At 44.3% G+C, this 24,516-nt stretch overlaps 1 protein-coding gene across 1 annotated transcript; it reads right to left on the reverse strand.

Moving 5' to 3' along the window:
- Nucleotides 1–1,279: 1,279 nt before the first annotated feature.
- tfip11 (tuftelin interacting protein 11) lies at nucleotides 1,280–24,480 on the reverse strand. The gene is made up of 13 exons (XM_070887905.1): nucleotides 24,360–24,480; nucleotides 17,862–18,067; nucleotides 16,462–16,621; nucleotides 15,236–15,392; nucleotides 13,776–13,903; nucleotides 12,131–12,289; nucleotides 9,941–10,444; nucleotides 9,223–9,329; nucleotides 7,528–7,696; nucleotides 6,608–6,851; nucleotides 3,835–3,977; nucleotides 3,364–3,529; nucleotides 1,280–1,977 (listed from the first exon to the last, which is right to left on the reverse strand). Exons 1-13 carry the CDS (start codon nucleotides 24,366–24,368, stop codon nucleotides 1,622–1,624), a joined length of 2,508 nt encoding a protein of 835 aa, XP_070744006.1. The 5' UTR covers nucleotides 24,369–24,480; the 3' UTR covers nucleotides 1,280–1,621.
- Nucleotides 24,481–24,516: the final 36 nt, after the last annotated feature.

The following is a 24,516-nucleotide window of genomic DNA, read 5'->3' on the forward strand; positions in this document are numbered from 1 at the left end:
CTGCTGGCAATTAAAAAAACAAATTAAAAGCCGTAATGAACCTTGGACTATCAGGGGCAGGGAAAGTTTAAAGCTATTGTTAAAAATACATTTATGGGAGACAAGAATTATTATGAAGGTAGAATTTATTTTTAAACAATGTGGCTCTGCATATAGTTACCATTTGGAACAGATTGTGACAGATAGGTTAAAGTAAGTTACTAATGTTTTCTGATTGGCTTCCTAGAACCAATTAAAAAAAACATTATTTTTGTGCATATGGACTGGCTTAAAGTGTGACATAAAACTATTAATATGCCATGAGGCATCCTGTGGCATTGCTGTAAGTTGGAGGATATGCTGTTTTATAATGCTTGGAGCATTGTACCCTGCAATGCATCATTTTGCTGTGAAAGTGGGAATGTTTCATCTCGCCTCTCACTAGTTGGATAGCTGTAAATATACACATCTGGAAGCCAATTACAATCTAATTGCAATTGCTAATTAAAGTTTGTTGGTTGGCAGCTATTCGTAAATCCCTCGCCCCTCACTTTGGGGAGAGGCCACTTTATCAAGGTTAAAGGAACTGGCAGCTTTTTTTCTCTCAAAGATGTTCCTTGTTCATTGGTAGGCTCTGTCTGTTGAGATTTGGTGCCGTTTTATGAATAGTGCAAGTGTGACACACGAGAAGCAACATTTTTGTTTTTGTAGATTATGTAGCTTTACAAACTATTTATTGTAAATTGCACTTGTGACTAGGGTCAGAATGCACGACTGGCATTGCTCAATTACTGATCCTAGATTTATGGGGGGGGGGGGGGGGGGGGGGAGGGGGAAGAAAGAGGTTTATGACCGCAGTGGGCTACAGCTTTCACCCCCTCACTTCACTGGGCTATTTCTTTAGCTATTGCTGTCGTCAGGTGATCCTAACAGCACGCCTGGTGCTTCTCTACATGATGTCGGGAGGGAGAATTGGAGGCAGAACTCACCATTTCACACAATCAGCCAGTTTGCAGTGGCACTGATGCTGGCCTGGTACATCTATCTACTCGATTTTTGTCTCAAGTGTATGGCCTGGGGGGAGCAAATATGGAAAAACAAAGCAGCTTTATCCTCAAATAATAATAAAGACAGCAATGTTGTTGCAGTGAGCATGATTCCTGATGTTGGGAGACGGACAGTGTGTTGTGCTACATGACAATAGAATTTTTCACTCCATTGCTTCCAACAAGAACTGACTCCGGGTTAATGATCTTTATCAGTTTAACATATGATCATTTTACTGAGACTAAAACATTGATACTGTTATGACATCAGGGTTTATTGTTCATAAATAAACAAATATTAAAATAAACATAGAGTGTTACATGTTTTTAAAAAAATACAACAGGTAACAAAGTGGGACTGTATTTGACTCATTAAGTACCAAATGTTAGTGAGTCGGTGAATAAGGATTTTACTTGGAGACCAAGAGCCAAATAAACACAGAGAATAGTGAAGGTCTGTCCTCACTGAGAAAGTCTCTTCCCCCAACCCCGAATAAACTGCTGTAAGTCTTCTTGTATAACTGCAGTCACTGGAAGGAAAGAATAGAACAGAAAGGAGTGAACAGGGAGAGTAGAGCAAGTTTCTGCACCTCGTATTACTTGGCCATGTCAATGAGGCTCTGAAGTGATGTTGGCACCCAAGTTTTCTCCCCTTGTACAAACACAACTCCTCTGTCAATGTAAATGACTATCCGGCCAAAGGTGTAGAGCTGTTTTCCCTCGTGGCGTTTGCCCATCAAAGGCATGAAGACAATATTATGCTCTTCGGCCTTGGCCTGGATCAAGTCCTTGAAGTTCATTGGAATAGAGGTGGAGCTGACTCCGATGCCCCGGTGTGCCATGTTCTCAGCCTCGCGCCGCTCCTGCATTGCCTCGTACTGAAAGTCTCTCCGCCGCTCTGTGTGGGTGAGGTAGGCAATGTTTTCCCGAGCTCCAGGCTGCATGTAACCACCTGAAAGCAAAACAATGAAGAAAAACTTTTAATTCTACAGACAAGGATTTACAAAATTGCTGTGGGCTAACTGCGCACTATGGTGAAGGCACGCACATTAAAATTAGGAAGCAGTGGTAAAATAGGAAGAGGAGGACTATTTTTCTACCCAGAGGCTAACAGAGCTGGGAATAAGTTACCAGGGAAGTGAACAGTACAAATGGGTTCAATTAGATGAGTTTCCACACAGCAAAAGGTCTGAGGAACATGGTGAAAAGATGCATGGAGTTAACACTTTGTTAGTAGGCTATTCCATCATAGGGAACTTTACAGATATCCTGTCCTTCCTCACAGCAGGGGCCACTGGTAGTGAACAGGAGCAGGCACGTGATCAATTTCTTTTTGACCCTCTCATTAATCCAGAGGCATTGAGGCCAACTGTAGTACCCAGCTAACTCAGCCCGGGACAAGGATAAAATCTGGGACTTTCCTGCTTTACATGGCTCAGCAGCTTATTGAATAAACCCCTCACTAATGCCTCGAGATGCAATATATTTATAATATATTAAAAATCTTAAATCTGTACGTACTTCCTATCAGCTTTTCCATTATAAAATCTTTTCATTCCCATTTATATTGGAAAGGTCCTATGTAAACTTGTTGTGCTGCAATTACACCCTCCTGCTAGTGGAGGTGCAGAGGAAGATGGTAGAGAAAGTGTTCCAGGATGCAAGTAAGTTGCTGCTACAGTATTGGGGAGTTGATAGTGGCATTGTGAGATTGCCCCCAAGTTGTAGCATCACTGGAAGGGGCAATGCAAGTGTGGTGGTGTATGGTCATGAGGTGTGGGAGCACTCGGCTTGTGGTAGGGTGTGGTTTTACCAGCATTGTAGGGAGTTCTCCAACTAGTGTGGGAAATCCCCTTGAGGAATCCACCTCCACATGAAGAAAATCCATGTTCTGAGTGGTAACTGGAAACCAGCTTTAAGTTGGTTCAATGCTTTTAAAAGTGTTTAGGATGCATTGTAAAAGCACCAAAGGGACTTAACCAAACTAATATTTATCCCTCAACCAACATCACAGAAAAGACAGATTATCTGGTCATGTATCTCATTGCTGTTTGTAGGTTCTTGCTGTGTGCAAATTGGCTGCTGCGTTTCCTTACATTGCAACACTTCAAAAGTACTTCATTGGCTATAAAGCGCATTGGGATGTCCAGACTTTAAATATTCTGCAGTAACCTTTTCAAAGGATTTCAAAAAACTTGTTTTTTTCTTTCTTGAACTTTTTGCTACACAGTCACATTTTTTCCCCTTTTCTATGTGATCTTCATTTCTCCTTCTTTCTCTCCCTTCCCAAATATCTTTTGGAGAAGGTCCAGGAGAAATAAAACCAAGAGTCACTTACCAACTGTGGAGGTGACAGCCCTGTTCATAATGTCCAGGGCTTCATTAAACTTCTCCTTGATCGTTGGGTGGGCCAATACCTGGTCAGAAAACATGGACTTCCAGCCTAGGTACCATTTAGTGATCTCTTCATAATTGGGGCTGTTACTCAGCCACGAACATAGCACCTGGACAGGAGAGAGGGGTAATTTGGGGAATTCAGAGGAGAATAAAGATTACATATTACCAGTTGCAGTAAACAGTAAAGAAAAAAATGTAAGTTGTAAATGAGATTGAAATAAAGCTGTATGACAATGTATTGTATAAACCACTTCCTGCTTCCCCTCATTGCATACAATTCTAATGGATCAAATGCTGCCCATTCACTCCAATGGGCAGCAAACAAAGTACAACTACTCTGTAATCAGAGAGTCAGAGGTAAGCAGGAATTTAATGAATATGAGCTCGATCATCACAAGGCCTGCAAACTCACCTGCAACCATTTTGCAAAAAAGTTTTTCTCAAGTAATCCGATGAGGCTGGATGGTGAGACCATGTCCTCCCAGTCCATCACCCAATGGAAGGTATCCATATGTTGTTGGTGAGGATTGATCACAAACTCTGTCAAACACATCCCTGTCAGAAACAAACACAGCGTCAAACATATCCCTGTCAGAAACAAACACAGCGTCAAACACATCCCTGTCAGAAACAAACACAGCGTCAAACACATCCCTGTCAGAAACAAACACAGCGTCAAACACATCCCTGTCAGAAACAAACACAGCGTCAAACACATCCCTGTCAAAAACAAACACAGCGTCAAACACATCCCTGTCAGAAACAAACACAGCGTCAAACACATCCCTGTCAGAAACAAACACAGCGTCAAACACATCCCTGTCAGAAACAAACACAGCGTCAAACACATCCCTGTCAGAAACAAACACAGCGTCAAACACATCCCTGTCAGAAACAAACACAGCGTCAAACACATCCCTGTCAGAAACAAACACAGCGTCAAACACATCCCTGTCAGAAACAAACACAGCGTCAAACACATCCCTGTCAGAAACAAACACAGTGTCAAACACATCCCTGTCAGAGGTTAACAACAGCCACTCAGTATCAAATTTCCAATTGAAGGGGCTTCTAAACCATCTTAATTTTTAAAATGAATTTTTTTAGGGGATTATTGACGACAGACCGGAGATTTTTTTAAAATATTAGTTGCTGGGATGTGGCAGTTACTGGCAAGGCCATCATTTGTTGCTCATCCCTAATTGCCCTCGAGAAGGTGGTGGTGAGCTGCCTTTTGGAACCGCTGCAGTCCATATGGTGAAGGTATTCCCACGGGATGTTGTTCGGGAGGGAGTTCGAGGATTTTGACCCAGCGACGATGAAAGAACGGCGATCCCATGCGCCTGCTGCCCTTGTTCTTTTAGGTAGTAGATGTCGCGTGTTTGGGAGATGCTGTCAATGAAGTGTTAAGTTTGGATATTTAGATGTAATGACAGCACTCACACATATAGGCCTAAAACCAAAATGGTGCTGTGCAGAATTGCAGGGGCTGATAGTACAGTGGTTTATGTTACTGGACTAGTAACCCTGGGTCCTGAACTAATAATCTAGAGTATTCTGAAATCCCAGTTTGAGAATTTGAATTCAGTTTCAATTAAATCTGTCAATAAAAAGCTGGTATCAGTAAAAGTGACCATGAAGCTGTTACATTATCATTAAAAACCCAGCTGGTTCAGTAATGTCCTTCAGGAAAAGAAACTTGCTGTCCTAACCGTTCTGGCCTATATGTGACACGAGTCCCACACTAAACCAACAAAGTAGTTGACTGTTAACTGCCCTCCGAAGTGGCCTAGCAAGCCACTCAGTGTATCAAACTGCGAGAAAACAGTCCACCATGGCATTCTCAGGGCATCTAAGGATGAGCAATAAATGCTGAGCTTGTCAGCAACACCCACATCCAGGTAATTAATTTTTTTTAAAGTTACTTATCCAGAATTAAATTATTTTAAGATAGTCTCACCAACAGCACTTCTAAAAAAATTCCAATAGTTACAAGGAATCCTGATGAACGAGAGTACTTTATAGACCTGCTGATTGTGACAAGTTAGCAGTAGAATGTATGCAGATACTTTCCTAAAGCAGCACCTCTTCAACCCAACGAAGGATAGGGGATCCTCAAATTAGTTGCAACAAACCAGAAATAGAGAGACTGTTTCCAGTGGCAGGAGGGTCAGTAACCAGGCACAGATTTACAGTAATTGGCAAAAGAACAGAGGGGAGATGAGATTTTGATTTACGCAACGAGTTGTTATGATCTTGATTGCACTGCCTGGAAGCAGATTCCTGAGAGACTTTCAAAAGGGAAATAGATATATAACAAAAGCTTGAATTTATATAGCTCCTTTAACATAGTAAAACAACCCAAGGCACTTCACAGGAACAACTGTCAAACAAAATTTGACACCAAGTCACATAAGGAGATATTAGGACAGATGACCAAAAACTTGGTCAAAGAGGTAGGTTTTAAGGAATGTCTCAAAGGAGGAGAGGTAGAAAGGTGGAGAGGTTTAAGGAGGGGATTAGGCCCTATGCAGCCTAAGACATGGCCACCAATGCTGGAGCAAAGAAAATCAGGGATGCGCAAGTGGCCAGAATTGGAGGAGTGCAGAGATCTTGGAAGGTTGTAGGACTGGAGGAGGTTACAGATATTGGGACGGCGAGGCCATGGAGAGATTTGAAAACAAGGGTGAGAATTTCAAAATCGAGGTGTTGCCGCACCAGGAGCCAATTTGGGTCAACGAGCACAAGGGTGGTGTGTGAACGAGTCTTGGTGCGAGTTAGAATATGGGCTGCAGAGTTTTGGATTAACTTAAGTTTATGGAGGGTGCAAGGTGGGAGGCCGACCAGGAGAGCACTAGAATAGTCGAGTCTAGAGCTAACAAAAGCATGGATGAGGGTTTCAGCAGCAGATGAATCGAGGTAGTGACGGAGACGGGTGATGTTACTGAGGTGGAAGTAGACAGTCTTGGTGATGAGAGGAGCATGGGGTCAAAAGCTCAGCGCAGCGTCAAATAAGATGCCAAGGTGGTGAACAGTCTGGTTTTGACTGGCCGGGAGGAGGAATGGAGTCAGTGGCTAGGGAGTGGACTTTGCAGCGGGGATCGAAGACAATGGTGGTCATTTTAACCCTCCTGGACAAGAAATGTTCCAGTTGCAATATAAATTATGTTCATGTGTTTTCTCACCTAACTTTGGAACAATATTTTTCAACATGAAGGCTTCCCAGGATCCTGGTGTGAACACGTCCTTCCAGGGCAACAGGATCAATTTTGCGGAAGAATCACTAGGATGCCACTTCTGCAATGCATTGGCAAGTTTGTTGCGGATCGGTGAATACAGGGGTTCCAGGCGCATCTGCATCAGTGGCAGCCAAGGGTGGATCCAGGCGTGGATTGGGACTGTATCCGTCAGAGGGTTCCAGCTCTCAACCTAAAAGGAACACAAGAGATTTGTGTTGACGAGTGAGAATGGCTGAAGTTACTTATGTTTCTCCTTTCTTGATGACTGTATTTGCGCATTTCCAGTAGTCAGTAGGCCAATTGCTCTTGCAATCCCCAGTATTTCCTCCCTCCCCAGCCGCCCTGATTCCTTGACTACTGACGGCCCTGATCAGTTCTGTAAAAAGTCCACATCCTTGGCAACCTGGTAGAACCTGTTGGTAGAGAGTGCCTTTCCCTTTGCGGTGCTCCCTTTCTTCAGTCTCTCCTTTCTCCCTCCAGCCCTGATCCCCCTATTTAATTTCCATTTCTTCAGTTTGGATGTTTCAGGCATTTCCTTTGCTCTCTATAAGAAATAGGAGCAGTTAGTAGGCCATTCCGCCACTTGAGCCTGTTCCACCATTCAATAAGATCACGGCTGATCTTCAACCTCAACTCCACTTTCCATCTGCTCCAGCTTCTTTCTCTATTCATTTAATTTTCCTTCTTCTGGGTAGCGATTTATTCTTTGTCAAATGAAAATTTTGACAGTTAAAGGTCAATATGCAAAGGTGCCTTGTAATATTAACAAAATGTTACGAATGACCTTTAATGCACTGCTTATTCCCAGGATTTATCAGACTAAGTGACAATCACAACTATCTCAAACTGTACGAAGAAGATCCTACCTCACGCTGTAATTTAGGAAAGATCAGTTGTTCAAGAATATTGTCCAATATCCAGAGAGGGATCACCGGCATCCAGTTCTCCAAGAAATCTACCATAGGAGCACAATTCCGGGGCAGCCACTGGGATACAACATTACGGACATACGGCATCCACACCTCCCACATCAACCTGCCAACGCGAAGAGAAAGAAAAATAAGTCGGAACCGAGAAAGGTTAATTCAGCCCATCAAGACCAAATTTTCCAACACACTGTAAAGAAGTTACATCGCCAGACTCGCCCCAATTTTAGCCTAATGTCCCTCCCCGTCCCCTTCTTGCTCGCTCGCTCACACACCAAGGTGCCAACGCTCATGTGATGAAAGATAAATAGAGAAAAAATTCAGTGTTTTATGCTGAACTTTGAAACAACTCGCAATAAGGTGGAAGCTGAGTTCACTTGGCCAAATTTTAAAACAGAGACAGAAGCTCGGATGTCTATAAGACACGGGTTGGTTCTTTGATCTGTACGTGGGCCAGGATCTAGAAGTTTGGTTCCGGGTGCTAATCAAATTGTTGGTCATCTCAAGGACAACTGGTATTTGACAATTAAATGGCAGGCATCTGTCAAAGTATGGTTTCAATTACTGGCAAGTAGTAAAGTCTATGAGCTTTCAGGCTAATTCATTACATTTTAAATGGTTGAAACATCAAGGAAACTTTGATCCGAGAAGAATTCAGGTTACACATTGTTTGAAAGAATTGACAGGCGTGCAGGAACAGAACAAGATGGGATTTCAAAAGCAGAATACACAGTTCACTCTCTATGTTCCTCAATTGATTTTCTGGTCAGGGGCCCACCTCTACATTAAAGGAAGGTCACCCAAGTTAATTTACTAGTCTTCTGGTATATTTTAGTTCCCTGCTTTGCACTGCCTAAGCCACAGGCGGCTAAACGGGGATTCACATGAGTCATCTCTCATGTAATGGCTATCAGAGACTCAGTCAAAAATACTGCCTCTTGTTTTGAAATAATTTATGCATTGTACAAGTCAAATATTGTCTGACTAGTTTCTTGCTGTGTCTTTCTGACTCAGTGCAACATCTTGTAAATAAATCCTGAATCTAACAGTCTGATGCATGCTATATACTGTCTTTCAGAGTAGACATGAAAATGGGTAATTGTTCGTACTGCAGCACTATTCCACAGATAAAGGTGAAGTTTGTGTTTGTAGGACTCGGTCTGCTTATGGAAACTGCCTTTATGGTGCGAACACAAGTTTAAAGTGTTGAGAGAAACGCCAAATCGTAACATCTTGCTAAAGAATGGTTTTCTCCAGTACCTTTCCCAAGTCACCATTCTGCAGGTTATTTGAATTTGAGGGTCACCACAACGAAGCCGAATCCTGTTCTTACCTGATGGACTTTTCAGCATGTCTCAATAGGAGTAGGAGCCTTGGCTGATTTTTCTCCTCCCTCACCCAGGGACACTGAAGCCAACTGTAGCAGCCCAACTAGGCACAGAGTGGGGAAATCAAACCTGGAACATTCGGATTTGTGCTAATTTGGTGAGCTGCTCTAATTAATAAGAGGTTTGAACTGACTGAAATGAGGAGTATGTAAAGTCCAGTCGCTCTTCAGACCAAATTTGTTCCACAATCTGGAGATTGCTGGCAATTCTAATTATCAGTCTAAAAGTGTGGATTGTTCATTCTTACCTGTGGAAGGGGTCCAACGACAACATATCACACCCTCCATGTTGCAGCTGGTCTCGTTCTAGAAGTTTCCTCCACTTGGACATGACCTCTAAGCCATATGTGTTGTCCTAAATGAAGGACAGAAATAAAACTGTTTATTCTATCTTTTGCCCATTTGGTGCCCATCTCGTCAATATGAGGGATGGACCCCTCTCTTCCTCATTGTCTGCAGTAACTACCAAGAAACCCTGACAGGGCAGGTGCTGTGTAGTGCATCACCCCCTCTGTTCGAGCTGCAACTGACCCTAGGCACCAGAATTAAGTTTGAATGCATTGCATTACCAAGTCCTCAAGGAGAAGAAAGAGGCTGAATGAAATTTGCCATATTCAGTCTGACATTGATTCAGCATGGTGAGGTATTAAATCTTGCTGGAGTATGGACTCACAGGTGACAGCATTCCTCTGTTGTGTCACTTAACTGATCCTCCTTCATGTGTGAATCTTGACAGTGAGTGTTGCCAGGTTTTTCAACCATGGAGACTGTCCTCGCTCAACATCAACATAAGCACACCTTCCACCAGGACACTGGATAGCGACCAGAAGTGTGAACACTGGGAAATTTCCCCCTCTCATTAGCCCATAGGCACTGGGCACATCAAACCTGCGATCATCCTAGTATGCATGACCCAGTACCATAATGGGCATCACAATTACTCACTTTTAAGGCGGTCGTCTTTACCTGCAAAGGATTCCAGGCCTTAAAGAATTCTCTCAGCAGTGGAAATACAATGGCAATGGAGAGTTCGGCCAGGTCAAACAGTTTGTACTCCTCAAAGTACTTCTCCTGCAGCATCTCAAAAATTTTTGCGCACTCTTCCAGGGTCAACGCATTTTCACAGTTGGGCTGCAGTCTCTTCTCGCAGTCTTCCACAATCTGCAAGATATTGCTGAGCTTGTCTATGATCTTATCCTCATGGGCGAGGATTTCAGAGAGCTTCTCGTTCTCGTGGGAGATGTTGACCACCATGTCCCTCTCATACTGCAGCTGACGGTCATTCTGGATGATCTCCTGCTCGGTCATTTCAATGAGCAGTTGCAGATTGTGTTCCAGCTCTGGGAGGGAAAAGCCCTCTGACTTGGCATCTTTGACTGGGGAATGCGTGTCATCAGGAATATCATGCTTCTGGTTCATCTGGCTGTAACTGTAATAGACTCTCTGCTCCTTTCCCGTCATGTCTATGACCTACATGGTGAATTAGATAGTTAGAATGTCACAATGGCTCAATTTCGATCAGTCATTACCCAACTAATCAGCTGTCAACTAGTATGGAATCTAGTTTTACTATTTTTAACCTCTCAATACACATTTTCTGATGCAATCACACAGGCAAGTGTATTTCATAACCAGTTGTCCACTATGTTTTAGTCATCTTAATCTGTTATCATGGTAATATTAGGACCAGATTACTTGACAAAAGTGTTTACCGCTATTTATGTGATTTAGGTGCTCGTGGAAATGGCAGGAGATATTGCTGGAGGTGTATCGATCTGTCTTTTAGCTTCCGCCAACTCCAAGCTTTTGGGCAGGTTTGATAACAAAAACATTGAGAATTAGTGGCCACCTCAGAGATAGTTAACATTTCTAACCACCCAGAGTATATCATGCTTTATACGGCATGAAAAAGGCATGCCGGTATGATCAGCCAGAAAAGCCCGATTGTCCCACTCACCAAGATGCCACTAACCATATTTGTAGGCACCGTCGCACTTAGCTGACAAGGATTGTAGGGAACTGTCTTTGCAGCTTCAGGGTCAACAGAAAGCTGTAAGCAGAGTTGTGCCAGCTGCTGTGAAGACACCTGCTGCTTGCAAATATCACAGCGTTGGCACAGTCAGTGACAGCACCGGTCAGCTGTGGTCTCAGCCTATCTAGAGCTCCTTTCAGGCATGCTGCAACACTGACCGATGGGGATGGTGTCACGAAATAGTAAAGGGCAAAATTATAGTGCCTAACGGTCACTAGTCTGCCAACAATCAATCAGATTGCTGGAAGGAACACAAGAGAAAGGTCCAATCAGTTCACTCAACTTTAAACCCTAAGTGATCTCCCGTGGCATTGCTCACATGTAGTTTGGGATGTGAAGCACAAGTTATGATGTTTGGCGCTTAAGCTGGCACGGTCCTATAAGGTCACCCACCCACCGCTCAGATTCTGTATGGAGAAATGGTATAAATAGGTCCTAAGAGCAATCAGAGTTTAATGTGTGGTTTGGTGAAGAAAGTTTGTAGATTGACAGGCCAGGTAAAAAAAAACAGCACAGCTTTCTTCCTTAAAATATGTTTTGACACTTTGGATTGTAACATCTGAAGTGTAACGATTCTGTCATTATTTTTAGTTTGATAGAAAACAGATCTCACATGGCATTGCTCTCACTGTTGGAAGTTATGTTGTTGCAAGGAGGTGCTGGAATGTGCACATGTTTTCTACTTGACCTCACATGCAAAATATCTGGGATAGTGGGTCACAGGTCATGCAGGGAAGCCTTACATCACTGAAATATGCAATTTGGCAGAATAAATATACCGAGGGGCATCGTGTTCTGTTGCAGTAATGAAAGATCCTGAAAACAAAAGTTAATTTCTGCTCACCTCCCTCTGAAACCTCGAACAGTCACTCAGGTTAAAAACTACTGGTACTGGTTGGGAAATATGCCACAACATTAAACATTTATTTTGTAAACCAGCATTTTTAGCCTGACGCTGTCAAGAGTTTTATAAATCGCATGATGGTTTTGTTTTGTGTGACAATTACCCAACCTGCCCGGAATTCAGTGGGAGCTGTTTTAAATGACAAGCACGAATTAGTTCAAAATTGTATGTGGACATTTCTAAATGTCTGCAGATGAGGAGAAAGCCCTTTCCCACGCACCTTGACCTGAGAGAGTTCTGCCTGTGGGGTAGCCATTTTCCTGCCCAGGCTGGTTGCTCCCTTCGCCTTCAGCTCCTCCACAGTCTTGTAGCTGTACTTGGGTTTCTTCTTCCCCCCTGTGGGATCCTTCCGCCACTGGCTCATCTCCTTCTGAAAATCCTGAACACAGAGGGTTAATCAGTCACTGGGTACTGACTGCCCCACATTATTTACAGACTATGAAACAGGCCTTCAACGGTCTTCAACCTCAAAGGTCCACTCATGTGAATCCCAGCTCAATGAACTACCACAGCCATCAGGGGTGGAGGCTCAAAACAGTGGATTAACGTGTCGTGAGGCAGACAACTTGGGGGGGGGGGGAGGTGTAGGGTATGTCAACCTGACACTGGCAGAGGCCTGAGAGCAGGTCGCCACGCTCTCGGCAGAACATAAGAATTAAGAGCAGGAGTAGGCCATTCGGCCCCTCGAGCCTGCTCCGCCATTCAATGAGATCATGGCTGATCTTCGACCTCAGCTCCACTTTCCTGCACTATCCCCATATCCCTTGATTCCCTTAATATCCAAAAATCTATCGATCTCTGTCTTGAATATACTCAAAGACTGAGCCTCCACTGCCCTCTGGGGTCGAGAATTCTAAAGATTCACCATCCTCTGAGTGAAGAATTTTCTCCTCATCTCAGTCCAAATTGCCGACCCCTTATTCTGAGATTTTGACTCCTTCTTGAAAAGGGAAGCATGAGTTTTGCAGGTAATGTTAAAGGGATAACGCAACTCCTCTCATGCAGCCTTTCAATGAATAGTCCGAGCTAGGGCTTCTGAAAGCAGATATGAATGTTGTCTAGACTCCTCAGGCTATGGAAACATCCTCCCTGCATCTGCCCTTTTAAGCCCTGTAAGAATTTTGTATATTTCAACGAGATCACCTCTTATTCTTCTAAACTCTAGAGAAAGATCAGGTTGGAGGGAAGAAAATAATATAACTTCCACCTTCCCAAAACAAACAGTAAAAGTTGTGACACTGGTAGCTGTCAGCTCCGCAGTGCATAATCCTTCTTGAAATAGGAAGCATGAATTTTGCAGGCAATGTTAAAGGGATAATGTAACTCCTCTCATGCAGCATTTCAATGAATAGTCCGAGCTATGGCTTCTGAAAGCAGGTACGAACGTTGTTTAGTAGTCAGCTGGGAAGAAGTGGGCATCTAGGGGAGACACTGCTCCAACTATTTCCCCCCAATCTACCAGCTGAAGTTACTTTATTAGAAACGGGTGACATGTTAGTGCAACTGCCAATATTAATGGAAGTACTGCATCCCATTACGAGCAGTCCCTTTACTGACTGGTGTAGCACTAAGAATACAGACCAAAGGAAGTTTGATTCTCAGGCAAGGTAGCTGTAGAGGCACCACAACTGGTCCTGGGTGCTTCTGGGGTGGGGAGGGGGAAGAAATAATTCAGGGTTTCTTATTCTAATTGCTTTCCAGTGATCCATGCTCAGAAGTGTGTGAATGGAGGCAAGATCAGGATTAAAACAACCATCTGTTGAACCATCCCCAACTAGAACAGCACCTTCACAACAAGATGGGGGTGGCGTGTTTCAAACAACAAGTACAACATCAGGTCAAGAGTTTTATCTATCGTTCCAAACCTCGTCAGCTTCTTCATCCGAGTCCACAACGGGGAAATCCTTCAGTGACTGTTCCGTTCGCTCAGACCCATACGCACCGATTGCTCCTTTTCCCTTCCTCATCTTTGCCTCAATTGGTGCCACAATGCCTGCACGGTAATAGAAATTATGTTACCACCGACATGGTTGCTCACCTCCTAAATGTACAAACTGGTGCAGAAGATGGAATGGGATGGTTCGGAGCTGATGAAACAATGAAACTGTTATGTCAAGGAAGGCGATTTGTTTAGGATGTACAGTAAAGGATAAAAGGTTAGATTGGGAGGGGGGCAGCGGTTGCATGGATGAATTTAACTTTTCTCAGGAGATTAAATAGATGGAGCCATAATAGAGGAGGTGGTATATGGTTAAAAATATAGATTGGAAGATGCATGTTATGCATGTACTAGATGTTCCTGAGTGGATTTCTCATGCCTACTCGACCCATCACATTTTGGAACCCACATATGAGAGTTTGTAAGGGTTTATAAATGTATTCAAAAATGTTTCCAGAACTTCAGCAGTCAAATAATTTCACAGAAACGTCACCCTGCTCTTTGTTAAAACACAAATCTTCCTCATGTGGAGCTTGCAGATTGTAACCACGTACGGCTATCTGTGCTCACTATTTATTACCCGCTGCCTGGCACAAGAAGGAGCACCAGCTTTAAGGTAACTCAGTCAGGATATAGGAACAGGAGCAGGCCATTCAGTGCCACACGCCTGTTCCGCCATTCACTTTGATCATGGCTGATCTGTATCTCTGTTCTATTTACCAACCTTTGCTCCATATCCCTTGATACCCTTACCTATCAGAAATCATGCTTACAGCTAGCAGACAGAGGAGATTTTTATCCCAACAGTCTAGGCTGGATGTAATCCCAAGTCATAGAGGTCATAGGTCCATGTCTAACCCAGTTTGTCATCCAGTCCCAAACTGTCTACAAATCCAAGGAATTGATCACGAAACTCATCCACACATTTCGATGCAGAGACAGGTTGACCGACTTTGAGTTAAGGTGCACACTGATTTTAGAATGCAGATTGATTTTAATGGCACTGGCAATTGGGCTGTTCCTACAACGGGCGATCTACGACGCAGTTTTACACCTAGGCGGCAAGTTGAAAATCTACCTCCGTTGTCTGGAAAGTCAAGGAACGATCAACATCTGACTCTTTCACCTATATATTAAATAGCGACTGTTCCTAGATGGGTCATCTCCCAGTGCAAAATATTCCATCGTGTATCTATTCCCTGCTCCACTGGAGTATCAGCATTCATCAGAAGAACAGCACTTTCACACATAGGGGCCTGCATGGGAGCCCAGCGGATGGATTCAGCCCTCACCAACTTTCACCAGTGAACTCAATACCTTTTGTAGAATGAGTTACTTACAGAGAATTGTCATTAATATTACTAGTAAACCTTCTGATAACTGTACCTTGTGCGTTCTTCCCAAGACCTCTCCCAGGTACATAACCCATCTTCTGCAGCAGTTTTTGTCCAATCCCTTTGGTGTGTTTTTCCCAGGTGCCAATTTCCTGGTTTGATCGATGTCCTCCTGTGAATCCTTTCGAACTAGATTTGAAAAAGCCACCCTGTGAAAAAAATAATTATTATTCGATAAAGAAAACCCGACGTCTCCAAACCACATCTGGAGGAGCATCAATTAGTCAGTATACAACCTTTCTTTATGGGGGGTGGGGAAAGAACTTTTGGAAGTGGGGGAGGACTACACAGCTCCAATGAAAGATTTTGGAAAGAAGGCTACAAAGGCTCTGCCCAGAACCAGTGAAACAAGCATATTTGTTTAGTTCCTGGAAAATAATTATTTCATGTTTTACTCAACCAAGCTGGATAAATAGTTAAGTCAGCATGCATAACTAACTATTTTCATAAACAATAATAGTTTCCAAATTTTCCATAAAAACAAATGAAGCACAAGTGGTATTATCATTTCTCTGATGTAAACAATTAGCTGACAACAGTTTACATGTGAAACTTTGTCTCAAAAATCTTACATTTATTTGGTTTTGGAACAACGAACTCAAATAATGTTATAGCCTGACTAAATATACACCCTTGATTTTTACGAAGAATAATGAATGCATTTCCTGTAAACAAAATCATCGTTTTTGAATTCTCAAAATAAACAAAACAATGCACAGATCCTCTAATCACCCCATCTCTCTTTCTCCTGACTGAAGTAAAAATTGAACAGTTAGTAACTTAGATGTGAAACTTTACTGGAAAGGCCCAATAATACATTATGCATTTCATGGTATAACATTCCTGTCTGTGTATGGTTACTGTAGGTGTCTGTAAAAATAGGATGTCTACATAGAATTATCAAGGCAGAAAAAAATAAATCTCACTGGCACATCTCAAAGAATATGCTTAAAATTCACAGAATTTGATGGGAAATTTTTCTTGCACTTGAAGTACATACTTAAAAAAAATGTTTTTTTCTAAAGGTAAATGTTCAGATAGCGTAAGACCGTTGCTGAAAGTATTCCTGAATCCTCCTGCCTTGAGCCACAGGATGGCAGTTAGCCCATCACTTCTATTGTGCCTTTTAATAAAAGGATTGTCTCTTGTTTTGGGTCTGAAGGGAAGCTAACCAGAGGCAAGCCTAGACCCATGCTAAGTATTGATTGAATACTTTACCGTTTTCAGTTTCTTTGGCGCAAAGTCTTTTGGAAACTCTTCTCGTTTAACTTTCTCTTCGTCAGAACCATCAGAGTCCTTCTCGTCCTCATTTTCCTCAGCTGTCGGTCGACGGATTCCAGCACTGATGAAATTAACTGGAGCAGTGTAATCTTTGGAACTATGGAAAGAGCACAGATATCACCAAGTTTAGATACAGCAAAGTTATTGCACAGCTGTCATCAAAAAGCTAACTGCAGCTCTTTAACTCCAATGTACAGCTTTGCAGGCATCTGGAGACAAGGGCACAAGGGAATCGGGATAGCAAGCACATAGGAACCTGAACATAGGTTCTACATAAATATTGCCTGGCTCCCAAAAGATAAATCAATTAATTTTCTGAATAATTAGCTAAGCTGCAATTGCATCCATCTGGAGGACCAGTACTAAACATATTCTGACCAGTGAGCAGATGTCTATATACTGTCCATTCCAACAGAGCTGTTGATTGAGTTAGATAATTGTCCAAAAACCCATGAGCCGTTACAGGCGGATTAGTGAGATCTTATTGTCCTCACTGGTGACAAACAATATCGTTACAACTGGCTCTCCACTCATACCGCAGCACACAGACACGATTGTTCATTAACAAATTGTACTGGTGTGGTGTCAACCGGTGCCACTGAGTTGTGGAGGGCAGCCTTGCACCCCAAAGTCTCCACGTGGCCAGGAGAGAAAAAACAGAGAGCCTAAATCCCAACATGAACATCGGCAAGATATTTTAAGTAAAAAATGTTAAATAGTGCCAAGTCAGTTGGGATGTTTCAACCCCGCGCAGCTGCTGGGTACAAAGCAGTTTGACAGAGCACCTGGACAGCCTGTTAACAAGGAAATAGTGCAAGATGGATAGGAGAATCAAAATAACCCAACAATTGAGAAATTGAAAAAGATGGCCCTACTTCTGCCCTGGCGAAGTTAACTGATCTCAGCCAGTACAGGGGCAATTGCATTAATTTCTTACACAGCAGGGTATCTCAGTGCATTGATGTAACTCAGCAAGGACGCGGAGATGTATAAATAAGTTGTGTGATAAAGCAGGAGTTTTAGAACTCCCTAATGCTCCACTGGTTAAGACAGTGAATAGCTTTGCAATAAAGTCCAAGCAAGTCAGAGGTTTGATCACAGGTTTAATCCTGGGCTGTGCCAAGGTGAACAAATACAAGAATCCGGTCAACCTTCACTGTCCAGCATTACACATGGTGGTATAGCTACTTATTCAAGCTAGCAGAAAGCTGATGATACCCAGAAGGATTATTCAGTTCCTTCAGGAGCAGAAGGCAAAGGGTGGGGAAAAAAGTCAGCTCTCATCATGTGTTGACAAATAAGTGTCGGCAGTTACTACATACAATGCGCTGGATTACCGTTTTCCCCCAAAGCTTGGTCTCTCATCATCAGAATCATTCTCCGCCCACATTCCATAGATTGCATCCTCCTTTGTCTGACGGTGGCGCACACGGTCTGGGTTGAACTCATTTTCCAAGTCCCAGTCTGAAATCTCAAACCGTTCCATCTCCACCTCATCGTCATCCTTGTCTTTCCCGTACAGATGTGACATCGACATTTTTGCCTGCAAGATAAAAGAATGTAGAACATGGCAACAATAAACGTGGTGGAACAACAGTCCAGCACAAATAGCACCTGCACAGTCAAATCTACCACGCTCAGCTCAAACTTCTCTTTTGTTGTAATATCTGAACCTAGAGACTGATCATTTTTTGCTATTCCAAAAATATGGTCCGATATTTATAAAAAATAAAAAGCAAATCAACAACAACTTGTATTTATATAGTGCCTTTAATGTAGTAACAGGAGTGTAAAAAGACAAAACAATTAAATTTGACACAGAGCCACACAAGAAGAAATTACGACAGATGACCAAAAGCTTGTTCAAAGAGGTAGGTTTTAAGGAGTGTCTTAAAGGAGGAAAGAGAGGTAGAGAGGTTTAGGGAGGGAGTTCCAGAGTTGGGGCACGGCCACCAATGGTTGAGCTGTTATAATCAGGGATGCTCAAGAGGGCAGAATTTGAGGAGCACAGACATCTCGGGGTTGTGAGGCTGAAGGAGATTACAGAGATAGGGAGGGGCGAGGCCAGGGAGGGATTTGTTAACAAGGATGAGAATTTTGAAATCGAGATGTTGTTTAATCGGGCGCCAACGTAGGTCAGCGAGCACAGGGGCGATGGGCGAGCAGGGCTTCATAGAATCATAGAAATTTACAGCACGGAAGGAGGCCATTTCAACCCATCATGTTCGCGCCGGCCGACCAAGAACTATCCAGTCGAATCCCACTTTCCAGCTCTTGGTCTGTAGCCCTGTAGGTTACGGCACTTTAAGTGCACATTCCAAGTATTTTTAAAATGTGGTGAGGGTTTCTGCCTCTACCACCATTTCAGGCTGTGAATTCCAGACCCCCACTACCCTCTTGGTGCGAGTTAGGACACGGAGTTTTGAAAGACCTCAAGTTTGTGTAGAATGTGGGAGGTCAGCCAGGAGTGCGTTGGAGTACAAGTAGTCAAGTCTAGAGGTAATAAAGGCATGGCTGAGGGTTTCAGCAGCAGATGAGCTGAGGCAGGGGCGGAGACAGGCGATGTTACAGAGTTGGAAATAGGCAGTTTTAGTTATGCCGCGAATCATGAATGGTTGTAATCTGAAATAAAACAGAAATTGCTAGAAATGCAATGCTGATCATTCAGTATCCGAGGCAGAGAGATATTTTAGGTTCGGATGAAGAATTTCAACCCAAGATGTTAAGGGCCCAGAAATTGCGATCGGAGGCTTCCCGCGGGCGGGTGCCTCCAACGTGAAAAATTTCTACGAATTTACCCGGTGGTCCCGGCGATACGGAGACTTCTGGTCCTGGGCCTCTGCGCGAAGGCCTGCGTGGAAACTCACGGATTCCAGGCACATAAGCGTTTTGTATGTGGCCCTGGGATCACGTGGACCGGTCCAACCAATCCAAATAGGGGGATCCCCATTCATACTTATGATGAGTTCCATAAATACGCAACTCACCATAAGTATGAATGGGGACCCCCCAAAACACTCAAGCGTTTAAACTAAAAAAAAAATTAAAGATCACATTTAAAATTAATCAAAATTGAATGTAGTTAATTATTTAAAACAAAAATTTAATTTTTTGATAAAATAAATTTACATATTTTAAAGGGTCTATTTAATAGAATTTTAAATTATTTTAAAAAATGCCTGTTGCTGTCCTTTAAAAGTCTTATGCTGTCTTAAGAATTTCATGGGCATTTACTGGGCAGAAGTTGGAACTCTCCACCTGCGGAGGCCCTTTACTCTTGGATGCGTGCGATCTGTCAAGAGGATTCTTGACAGATCGCAAGTTCCGGGTTTAGGCGCATGCGCTTTGCATGCTTAAACCTGGAACTTGCGGGGCCTCTATGGACACATACGTACCTCATACTCATCTGTAGGGGCCGTGAATTCAGAGCCAACTTCTTTCTGTTTTAGGTGCCAATCAACCTGATGTCCGCCATTGCCTGATATTTGTTAAGGATTAAAAAGAATCAGCAAAACTTAACAAAAGGAGCTTCTTGGTTAGGAGTTGCAAGCAGTACGTGACCAGGTCATATTCAGTAATGAAGTAGAAAAAAAGTTCACTCCCAGCTATATTTTTTAATGCCCTAGCTGGGAATACGGAGAAAAAAGGGCAAAGGGACACATGGACAGTGAAGTTTTTAACAAGGGGGCGCAAGGGAGCTTAGAGCTACAAGTAGCCTTGAAAGAATGGCAATGCCAAAAACAAGTCAACCAGTCTATAGAGGGGAAAGGGTGCAAGGTTTATTATTTTTACCCCATGTTATTGAGGGGGTAGGGGGAGTTGGAGGAATGAGTTAAGTAAGTGCAATTTGGCTTTGACTGATCCACTGTATGTTCACTTGATGAGTGTGAAATAAAGCAGGATTCTAACTAGCCTCGTCTCACCAAGTGTTTCAGTCTACTTTCAAAAAAGATTGGAGATGACACATGAGAAAGAGGTGATCTCAAGTTCAGACTCCAGGGGGCTACTGTTGTTACACCCCAAGGTTATGCTATTGTGTAATTACATATTGGGCAGGATGGCCACACTCCTGAACATAAGACATTCAGACCACTTACAGGAGTGACCATCATCGCTATGCATGAGGAAATATTTAAAGCAAACATGTAACAGTGTCATGAGATCTTTTACATCCATCTTAAATCACAGGAACAGCTAAATGGGATTTTGGTTTATCGCTCATCTGAAGAATGATAAAGTTAACAATGCAGCACTTGCCAACTTCACTGCATAAATCATATTTCCATTTGGCCTTCAGTGAAACAGTACAATAGGTGGATTGTAAATAATCCAGTTGGAAGTGGGTTCACTCCGTACTACTGGTGCCTGTGCGATCACTCGGTTCTCAAGCCCATCAAGGGCACTTTATTTGAATTAAAAGTGAAAACTCTGCCATTTTGTTACTAAAATTTATCCCAAAACAATCCCTGGATCTGGTTAAGTGTTTGTTTGCAGAACCATGCATACCAGAAAGGTCTCAAGTTCGATTCCAGGATAATGCTGAGTTCATTGGTATCAGCTGCTCCTAGATTATTGAGGGACCCGGCTCCTGATAATAACCAGCGACCCCTGGTGGGCATGCAGTGGGCACAGGTCGGGCTGGGTGTGGGGTGGGCACTGGTCAGGCCAGGTACAGGCTGAGTGTTGGTGTTGAGTGAGCTCAGGGTCTTGGTGTTAAATGATCACAGGGTCGGTGTTGCTGTGGGGTGGGCAGAGCACAGGGTCGGTGTTGCTGTGCGGTGGGCACAGGGTCGGTGTCGTTGTGGGGTGGGCAGAGCACAGGGTCAGTGTTGCTGTGCGGTGGGCACAGGGTCGGTGTCGTTGTGGGGTGGGCAGAGCACAGGATCGGTGTTGCTGTGCGATGGGCACAGGTTCCCAAAAAAATGAAGGTGGCTCAACTGTGGCTAGCAAGGGAAATCAGGGATAGTATTAAAGCCAAGGAAGTGGCATACAAATTGGCCAGAAATAGCAGTGAACCCGGGGACTGGGAGAAATTTAGAACTCAGCAGAGGAGGACAAAGGGTTTGATTAGGGCAGGGAAAATGGAGTATGAGAAGAAGCTTGCAGGGAACATTAAGACGGATTACAAAAGTTTTTATAGATATGTAAAGAGAAAAAGGTTAGTAAAGAGAAACGTAGGTCCCCTGCAGTCAGAATCAGGGGAAGTCATAACGGGGAACAAAGAAATGGCGGACCAATTGAACAAGTACTTTGGTTCGGTATTCACTAAGGAGGACACAAACAACCTTCCGGATATAAAAGGGGTCAGAGGGTCTAGTAAGGGGGAGGAACTGAGGGAAATCCTTATTAGTTGGGAAATTGTGTTGGGGAAATTAATGGGATTGAAGGCCGATAAATCCCCAGGGCCTGATGGACTGCATCCCAGAGTACTTAAGGAGGTTGCCTTGGAAATAGCAGATGCATTGACAGTCATTTTCCAACATTCGATTGACTCTGGATCAGTTCCTATCGAGTGGAGGGTAGCCAATGTAACCCCACTTTTTAAAAAAGGAGGGAGAGAGAAAACAGGGAATTATAGATCGGTCAGCCTGACCTCAGTAGTGGGTAAAATGATGGAATCAATTATTAAGGATGTCATAGCAGCGCATTTGGAAAGAGGTGACATGATAGGTCCAAGTCAGCATGGATTTGTGAAAGGGAAATCATGCATGACAAATCTTCTGGAATTTTTTGAGGATGTTTCCAGTAGAGTGGACAAGGGAGAACCAGTTGATGTGGTATATTTGGACTTTCAGAAGGCTTTCGACAAGGTCCCACACAAGAGATTAATGTGCAAAGTTAAAGCACATGGGATTGGGGGTAGTGTGCTGACATGGATTGAGAACTGGTTGTCAGACAGGAAGCAAAGAGTAGGAGTAAACGGGTACTTTTCAGAATGGCAGGCAGTGACTAGTGGGGTACCGCAAGGTTCTGTGCTGGGGCCTCAGCTGTTTACACTGTACATTAATGATTTAGACGAGGGGATTAAATGTAGTATCTCCAAATTTGCAGATGATACTAAGTTGGGTGACAGTGTGAGCTGCGAGGAGGATGCTATGAGACTGCAGAGTGACTTGGATAGGTTAGGTGAGTGGGCAAATGCATGGCAGATGAAGTATAATGTGGATAAATGTGAGGTTATCCACTTTGGTGGTAAAAACAGAGAGACAGACTATTATCTGAATGGTGACAAATTAGGAAAAGGAGAAGTGCAACGAGACCTGGGTGTCATGGTACATCAGTCATTGAAAGATGGCATGCAGGTACAGCAGGCGGTTAAGAAAGCAAATGGCATGTTGGCCTTCATAGCGAGGGGATTTGAGTACAGGGGCAGGGAGGTGTTGCTACAGTTGTACAGGGCCTTGGTGAGGCCACACCTGGAGTATTGTGTACAGTTTTGGTCTCCTAACTTGAGGAAGGACATTCTTGCTATTGAGGGAGTGCAGCGAAGGTTCACCAGACTGATTCCCGGGATGGTGGGACTGACCTATCAAGAAAGACTGGATCAACTGGGCTTGTATTCACTGGAGTTCAGAAGAATGAGAGGGGACCTCATAGAAACGTTTAAAATTCTGATGGGTTTAGACAGGTTAGATGCAGGAAGAATGTTCCCAATGTTGGGGAAGTCCAGAACCAGGGGTCACAGTCTAAGGATAAGGGGTAAGCCATTTAGGACCGAGATGAGGAGAAACTTCTTCACCCAGAGAGTGGTGAACCTGTGGAATTCTCTACCACAGAAAGTTGTTGAGGCCAATTCACTAAATATATTCAAAAGGGAGTTAGATGAAGTCCTTACTACTCGGGGGATCAAGGGGTATGGCGAGAAAGCAGGAAGGGGGTACTGAAGTTGCATGTTCAGCCATGAACTCATTGAATGGCGGTGCAGGCTAGAAGGACCGAATGGCCTACTCCTGCACCTATTTTTCTATGTGTTGCTGTGCGGTGGGCACAGGGTCAGTGTTGCTGTGCGGTGGGCACAGGTTCGGTGTCGCTGTGGGGTGGGCAGAGCACAGGATCGGTGTCGTTGTGGGGTGGGCACAGGGTCGGTGTTGCTGTGCGGTGGGCACAGGGTCGGTGTTGCTGTGCGGTGGGCACAGGTTCGGTGTCGCTGTGGGGTGGGCAGAGCACAGGATCGGTGTCGTTGTGGGGTGGGCAGAGCACAGGATCGGTATCGCTGTGGGGTGGGCACAGGGTCGGTGTCGCTGTGCGGTGGGCACAGGATCGGTGTCGCTGTGCGGTGGGCAGAGCACAGGGTCGGTGTCGCTGTGGGGTGGGCACAGGGTCGGTGTCGCTGTGGGGTGGGCACAGGGTCGGTGTCGCTGTGGGGTGGGCACAGGGTCGGTGTCGCTGTGGGGTGGGCACAGGGTCGGTGTCGCTGTGGGTGGGCACAGGGTCGGTGTCGCTGTGGGGTGGGCACAGGGTCGGTGTCGCTGTGGGGTGGGCACAGGGTCGGTGTCGCTGTGGGGTGGGCACAGGGTCGGTGTCGCTGTGGGGTGGGCACAGGGTCGGTGTTGCTGTGCGATGGGCACAAGGTCGGTGTCGCTGTGGGGTGGGCACAGGGTCGGTGGGGTGGGCACAGGGTCAGTGTCGCTGTGGGGTGGGCAGAGCACAGGGTCGGTGTTGCTGTGCGATGGGCACAAGGTCGGTGTCGCTGTGGGGTGGGCACAGGGTCGGTATGGGAGCGGCCTGCGGTTCAGTCGCTCACTCTCGTGGCTCACACATTAACCCGTGCGGTTTAGGGACCTTCCAACAGAAACAATTGAAGTGAAATCCGCGGCGACTCAGTCGGCACTCACCGCCCTCATTCACTCGGCGCCAGGGCCGCTGTTTCCCGTGATTCGGAGCCGGTTTAAATCGAGTTTGGGGAAATTGAGTTGTCGAGCAGGGCCGCCATCTTCCGAGGGCCGGCGCGAGGTCTCCGCTGGCGGGAAAGCGCGGGCGCGGACAAAGGTT

Source organism: Pristiophorus japonicus, chromosome 8 (genome assembly GCF_044704955.1).
Source record: "Pristiophorus japonicus isolate sPriJap1 chromosome 8, sPriJap1.hap1, whole genome shotgun sequence".
NCBI classification, from domain to species: domain Eukaryota; kingdom Metazoa; phylum Chordata; class Chondrichthyes; family Pristiophoridae; genus Pristiophorus; species Pristiophorus japonicus.